Source organism: Gadus macrocephalus, chromosome 6, assembly GCF_031168955.1.
Source record: "Gadus macrocephalus chromosome 6, ASM3116895v1".
Taxonomy (NCBI): Eukaryota; Metazoa; Chordata; class Actinopteri; order Gadiformes; family Gadidae; genus Gadus; species Gadus macrocephalus.
The window spans coordinates 2,479,779-2,487,662 of NC_082387.1; the positions used below are offsets into that span (position 1 = coordinate 2,479,779).

The window sequence follows — 7,884 nt, forward strand, 5'->3', positions numbered from 1 at the left end:
CATTTTTCACAGTCGTTTAGACAACGCCTGTTTGTGATTTCTTATGGTAGCATTATGGAACTTGGTCCTCATCATCTTCTATTTTGTGTTCTGCAGCTTCAACTTTTCTGCCATTGCCTCCTCTGCTGGGTTTGATTGATCAAGTAAGTCAACATTTCTGTTAATGGACACCTCGTCAGGCATTATCCCTTGCATCTTGCTCATGTTACGTTTATGATACAATTGCCTTTGGAGCACAGAAGATTTCATTGCAACCTCATTACATTCCCTCCATATTGGTTTCTGCTTTCCACTTTACTCACGCAGTCACAACACATCACTGGAACTAAAGCGCCCTGTTGTGGCATGAATGGTCTGCTAACAATAATGAGAATAATAATGCCTCACACATACATTTTCAAAAAGGCCATTTCATGTAGCCGAATCAAGTAGAGCATCACAAATGTTGCTCTTTTTCTCTAGTTTGTAGCAATGAAACAGACAACACCACTAAAGTATATTCAACAATGTATTTATTTAAAAAACAACATTAGGAGCAATGATTAGGAACATTACATTAGGAACAATGATCAATTGTACACATGATTGCAACCTGTCTTTCTCAAATGTCTCTTTTAGAACAAAAATGAATCGAAAGACTCTGCCTGTCTCCTCAAACGCCTTAAGACGAAGGGCACGTGTTGACGTCCAAAAAAGGCTTCTTGACATTAGGACAGACATGACTGACATGGACATGACGGCAATGACGGCAGATTACAGAGTTCTCTCTGAGGACACTGCTCCTACCTCTTCAGCTGCAGATGCATTTGATTCACTTGAAGATTTAAGTGAAGAGGACATGGATTTTGATGATGGGGATGGGACAACATGTTCAGATTCTGAACCTGATGTCCCATCCCCATCCCTTTCCGATAACATTGCCAACTGGGCAGTGAGATTTGGCATTTCAATGGTTGCCCTGACTGCTCTGTTGAGCATACTCAACATAACCCATCCCAATCTGCCCAAGGATGGTAGGACCCTTCTCAAAACAAAAGTCCACTATGATATTCAAGAGAAGGCTGGGGGGAACTACCATCACTTTGGGATCCTTTCCTCCTTAAGGGACACTTTAAATAAACACGCCTCACCTTGTATCCATTCCTCCAGCTCCAACATCTCGCCGAGGGCCAGGCAGCAGCAGCAGAGTCTCTCCTCGACTTGAGGAAAACTGTCTAGGTAAAGACTGATCTCCGAAATAATATTGAATACAGTGGCCCCATCTATATTAACACAGCAATGGTCACTCTGTTTCAAATCAACAGATTGCAACTGCATTACCATCTTAGATTTTCTGCATACTCCACTGAAATTGTACTTTTTTTTTTTTTGGTAAAGATATCTAAATGTCAGCCACATATTTTGTCAATTAAAAACATCTGCATTCATGCAATATTTATCAATCATCAATTCAAAATTGTATTGAAATACATCGTCAATCCAATCATGGGATTTAAATAGGTAGTGCATTCCAAAATGTTGCAACATACAAATGAATGCACAACCAGAGCATGACCAGAGATTTTTCGTTTGCAATTGTTTGGTCCTCTAGCTGTCTACCATGGTTAACAAATCACAATAATTTAATAACAATTTATTTCCCTTAGCACCTCACCATGGGGCAGGACCGCAACAACCGTTGCCAAAACAACTCCCTGCATTTAACATGCGGAGAGTTACTCAAGGTAAGGACTGATCTCTGAAATATTAGTGAATAGAACGGTCCCATGTGTATTATCAGTCAAGATTCAGAACAGATGACTGATTTAATACAATTCTTTCCCCCTCTTGCACACCGCATGCCATCCTCCACTATGGGCCAGGAACGGCAGTCCCTCCTCTTCTCCCTCCACCCCCGACATCAACCCTGAGCCTGCAGGCAACAGAGGAGCCTTCTTCAATCCCCGCCATCGGACCAACATGGCGAGGGGGAAGAATGAATGAGTCCATTCCCTGCTCTGGTAAGCAATAACTGGCAAATACTGGAGGGTCATTCTATGCTACAGATTTTGGAAGAAATTATGACAACTCTCACATATTTTCTTCAAACTTTATCAATAACTAAAGTCAGTATTGTGAGTAATGAGGATAAGCACTGAAACGTGATGTATTTCACACACTACATTTTAGCTATATTTCATGTTTGTCATCAGCGGCTGAAGTCCACATCCTGAACCTGCTGGAGACGATTAAACAGCAACAAGACCAGCTCGTGGCAAAGGTCAACTACCTCTGCAGCAGGATGAACAGCACCCCGGGGCCAGACATTGAGATGCCTGACAGTATTAATCTCCCCTTGGAACACCTGGAGGCAGTGGAGGCATTTGAGGTGTTTCTAAAAGAACCCTCTAACTACCCAGCTCAACAGAGAGTAGTGAGTCTTCTTAATATGAATGGTCCATGCTATAATGCTATTAGGTATATTGATTGTCCATGATTATTGCAAGTATTCTATTGAAGCAGCACTGAACAGGCCTGTCCTGAACCGCCTTTTCCCAGATTGTGTCAGTGAGCGACAGTCTACCTGGTATGACATTGTGTGTAAGGTGGCACATGTCCATGAGAGTGTGAGCCAAGTACATGTTTAGAAAAAAAAAAATTCAAGGCAACAGGATTTTTTTCTTTAGAGCAAAAAGTACAAATATAGACATTTTTGTTTTTCTACATTTCGGGATGCATAAGCTTAGAATTGTTTACCTTGCTGATATTTAACAAATATATGTATATTTGCCTTTTAGATTGCTTCTTTGGCCACAATTGGAGGCCAGGATTTGAAGAGGGTGACTTGGAACATTCTTGGCCGGCTATACACAGACGACGTGTCCCACCAAATCAACTGGAAAGGTGTGAACAACAAAAAGGCCTTCAGCCAGATGTCGGCAAAGAGCTTGCTTTTCAGTAAGTATATAATTCAAAGTAAAATTGATTGTCTGGCCAAAAAATGCTTCCTGACCTATTCTTTCACAAAAAAAATAATAAAGTGCCGAGGCCAAATTCTGGCACAATCTTGGGCAAAACAGTGCAATTGTGCCAAGTAGCGCATTTATGGTTTAAATTGTGAGAAATCACAGTAGTCATGTCAAGAGAAACACACCCCAGAAATGGCAACAGGGCCATATCGAATTGGCTGCCTGGTGGTTGCGATTAGAGCCCGACCGATATATCGGCAGGCCGATATTATCGGCCGATATTAGGCATTTTTCAAACTATTCGGTATCGGCATTATAATGGCCGATAAATGAATATTTTTTTTAAAAAAAAGTTTGTCCACCAGAGGGCGCTCTAACGCCCCAAACCCGCTGATTCAGGCAGAGTGAATGACGGAGATCGACGGAGATCATCGGTGTTGTTCATAGCTGTGTTCGAAATCATTCCCTATCACGGATATAGTGCACTATAGGGTGCTCGCCATTTTGCAGTGGTGTTCGAATTCTCAGTGGTTAATTTCATGCACTAAAATTTGAGTGTACATACGATGTTCCCTACTTGTTACTCCGTATACCACAATGCAATGCGGTAGTGTTCTTCCGGAGTAGAAGAAGAAGCTGAATAACCGCGAAAACTAATAAATTTAATGATGGAGTCTCCGGCTTTCGTTTAGAGATGTCAACAATTTAATTGGGAGTTAACATAGAAAATGTAATATTCAAAATTAATAAAAAAAACTTGATCAAGGAAATGTTGCATTCAACATCAATACAAGCTCCAGCTTTCCTCGGGATTTCCCGGTTTGTTTACATGATGTGGGAGCATCTGTCTGCGTCACACAAATACCCGGCACATTTACTGACGCAAATGACGCTTAGAAATGTTCAGCGTAGTGTCCGAATTCTCGTTTGTTCGTTCCCTATATAGTGCACTATATCATAAACACTATATAGGGAATAGTGAGGGAGTGAATAGGGAATGATTTCCAACACAGCTCATGTGTGCAAGTGTGTTCATGGTAAGTTGGCAACTGTCACAAGACATACATTGCTTGAATAACAATTAAAAGAACATCCCCATCAATTCTCTAAAGTCGATAAGCATGACTTAATTCATGACTACCATGTCCAGTTTTGCTGTTGTTACGTGTTAGTTGAGAGTGAAAAGGATTTAAAGGATAACTACAAATAACCAATGTTAGGGAAATCTGTTTGTTTTGTTCCGCGTTTCTGTATTTTTTTTTTTTATATATATCGGCCGATATATCGGCATATCGGATTTTTTAATCACAAAATATTCGTATCGGTATCGGCCTTAAAAATCCTATATCGGTCGGGCTCTAGTTGCGATATTTACTTAATGCATGTAATGTTAACCAGAGCTGTAGTGTAGACTCAACGCAAGTAAATGAGGTTTACCCACCGCTGAAATGTCAGAAATAGAGTTAATCCACAAGAGTCTATCCTCAAGAGTGCAGTGCCGCCGCGGCGCGTCTATGACGCGTGTCATGTGCCACCCCTTATGGCAAGCCAACCCCGACAGAAAACAACCTCATTCAGTCACGTATCACCTTCATTACGGTGTAAAAAAGCAGCGTTTTTTACACCGTCATGCCCAAAAAATGCGCTGCTTTTTACTTTTTATGAAGTCCTTCGAGAGCGCGTGTAAAAAACGCTGTTTTCTCCTCTAATTTCTGTTGTTAGTTGTAGCGTCATATAGATATATATGAGTGAATCCGACCTGAGCCATGTGTCCACCGTGGCCTGATCGTGGCCTGATCGATCGATAACCTCTGGCTTACTTGCTTTGTAAGCCAGAGGTTATCGGATCGAGTCCATCTTTTGGCAGATTCTCACGCTTTTATGATCGCAATGCTTTTTAGTCAGCAAGCCAGACCTCCTGTGTCACAAGTTTCAAATTCGGTGTGGCTATGATGGCTAATAGTTTAAATATAATTAACTTATAAAGCATGTAACAAGACACCGAGAGGATCAGGCTGGCTGACTAAAAAGGCACTGAATTTGGAACTTATAAGACAGGAGGTCTGGCTTGCTGACTAAAAAGCATTGCGATCATAAAAGCAGGACCATTTGACAAATGCGCAATTCTGAAATAAATGGCTTCGATCTGGCCTACAGTGCAAGCGTCTCTATCGATTGGGCCACGGTGACCACACTCTTTAATTCGGATTCATTGATATATGACGCTACAACTAACAACAGAAATGAGGAGAAATCGTCACAAGAAGATCTGTGCTGAACTGATTTGGTCTGCTTGTCTTGTTCAGCGATTGGGCGCAAACACTTCAAATGCATTGGCTGAGAGAAAAGAAGGGTGGAGATTATTAGCATACTAGAGACGCCGTATTTTACGCGCGTTGTGATGTGCACGAACGCACGTATTTTACGCGGTTTGATGCTAAAAATTGCGTTTTTTACGGCGTAATGAAGGTGATACGTGACTGAATGAGGTCGTTTTCTGTCGGGGTTGGCTTGCCATATAATAGGACAGTGGCGTGAAGTGTAGCAAGGCGGCGCATCGCCGCCGCCGGTGTGGGGGTGTAGGCCTACATAGAAATGTTCTGTTTTGAGGCGCGCCGTTCGGCAGCGGTGTGTTTTGGATTTAGTCTTCTCCAAATTTTGTAGGGTCTGTTGGACCCTACAAAATTCAAAACATTACAAAACCACCCCGATTTATCCATGTACAATATATGTGCTCTGATCAGGGAAACATTTAATACAACTGATATTGTTTGAACATTTTGGATGTCCTTTTAATCATGGCACACCTTGCCCTGATCACAAATTCTTAATTTACCCAAATTCTCAAATTCTTAGTTTACCCACCTCTTATTTTGATCCCCACAACCTTCATAACTTTGCAAGTCAGTTTTTTTTTTTTTAGGTGCATGAGCCATGCACCTCGTAATTTTTTTAATGATTATTATTTAATCTCCTTACCTATTGTATTGTGTTAGCCTACTTTGCTTTGAATGCTACATACCATAAACATATTTGTCTGATTTCAGGTGCTGTGAGGAAAAACTCTATCACAAAGTCTGTCACCGATGCGGAGGTAACCAAGCACACCATCAGGTGGTTTAACCTGGCCATGGATCGGGCGACAAAGAGACGAGGAGGTGTCCGTCCCCCGACATGTCCCTCACAGCCGTAATTGAAGCAGTTGAGAACATAATCAATAAAAAAAAAATTATTGAACGTTTGATTCTTATTGTTAACCAGTTTTTAATTTTCTGATATTTTAGCTGTGCATTGCACAACATTTCATTGAATTTCATTGAAGATGTAGCCTAATATATAAAATGTATGCACTATAGGCCGGTAAAGCACTAAATGAGTTTCTGACCACAAAATGAATGTAGCCACATTCAATTAACAGGTTAGCAAAAACAGAGTAGGCTATAACCGGTAACTTTCCATAAATGTCAATTTTCCATTGAGAAGTTATTACTTTTGTACAGTAAACTGATGTTTTGAATTGAACCTTTTCTGTTAGGCCTATTGTATTGTAAGGTTGAAAATATGCAATGCAGATTTAAGCTTTAGGGCTATATTGCTGTAGTAGGCCTAGTTCTAGCGATAGTTTTTAGTTTTATCAAATAGTTTAGTTTATCCTATTTTATCCTACACGAGAACAGAAGAGATTTGCAAGGACAAACGGAACCGGGCCGGATGAGCCACGATTTTTATGAGTCCGTTGTGGGTCCGCGACGGATGTATGTATCAATTTACGGGTCCCGAACGTACCCGTCGCGGAGGTAAGGTTTTAGTCGTGGATGCGGAGCGGAGGCAGCGCGGAGCCACGGCGGGTCCGCGATCCACCTCCGTGGCGGATCCAACGCGGCGTGCAAGTGGACCCCGATACGGGTCCGTTTCGCGGGCCCGTTCCGGAAGCCGCAATACCTCCGCGGCGGATCCGGCGCGGAGTACTTTTGCTATGTGGGTAGACATCAGTGCCACTGCCAACAGGATTTTGCTCTAATGTCACAATTCGGTTTAAACCATTAATATTTACTCTTTGACAATCATTTTGCAGACGCTTTTAACCAAAGTAACTTACAAATTGCATTGAACATAGGAAAAGCCAAGGCTCTACTAGTTTCCAGAACTCCTCTCTTATGCCGCTTTCACACCAAAAAGAACCGAGAGCCAGTTCCGGGCTGGTGCTAGGGCCAGTTCCAAACTGGTTCCAGCCTTACCCCAGTTAAGAACCGGTTGGTTTCACACCGGCGAGAGCCAGCCACGGAGCCGGCGAGAGCAACGTCATGACGTCACTGCAAACGTTTGCTTACGTCTCCGCTTTACCAGCAACCCTCGCAGTTTCAAACAACAAGAACAATGGTGGAACTTTTTCTGGACCTCGGCAGAAGACCAAAATCCAAGGAGACAGGTTGTCTCCTCCACGGTCCACTGTGATTTTGTCTTAGCGTCCATCGTTCACTTCGGTGATTTAAAAATGCCGCCCTTCGTTGGTCTTCCTGGGATAACCCCGCCCCCTGCCCCCTGCGTAAAAGCGGTTCTCGTTCTTGCCCAGCTCTAAAGTGGGCTGGGGCCAGAGTTGAACCGGTTTTTAGGGGCCGGAGCCGGTTCTTTGGCGGTGTGAAACCAAAGCCCTGGCCCTAGCTCCGAACTGGCCCGGAACCGGCCCCGATTTTGCGGCGGTGTGAAAGGGGCATTAGGCTACTCACCTCTGTCACTACCAGATTGACACACACTGCTTTCATCCTCCAAACGTTCTTACTCTCTGGGCTTCACTCTCTTTATTCTGAACACACCAAAGAGAACATGCCACAGGGAAGATCCACATCCTCATTGTACCCAGCACTTCTGAAAATGCACTTCCGAATGCATCTCTGTCCCCAGCACATTTAAAACCAAACGGCCCATGCATTTAGAT

At 42.8% G+C, this 7,884-nt stretch overlaps 1 protein-coding gene across 1 annotated transcript; it reads left to right on the top strand.

Moving 5' to 3' along the window:
• Positions 1-1,155: 1,155 nt before the first annotated feature.
• LOC132459208 (uncharacterized) lies at positions 1,156-6,200 on the top strand. The gene is made up of 6 exons (XM_060053608.1): positions 1,156-1,218; positions 1,647-1,724; positions 1,863-2,000; positions 2,193-2,413; positions 2,778-2,937; positions 5,996-6,200. The coding sequence occupies exons 2-6, from the start codon at positions 1,706-1,708 to the stop codon at positions 6,139-6,141; spliced, it is 684 nt and encodes a 227-aa protein (XP_059909591.1). The 5' UTR covers positions 1,156-1,218; positions 1,647-1,705; the 3' UTR covers positions 6,142-6,200.
• The last annotated feature ends 1,684 nt before the right edge of the window (positions 6,201-7,884 follow it).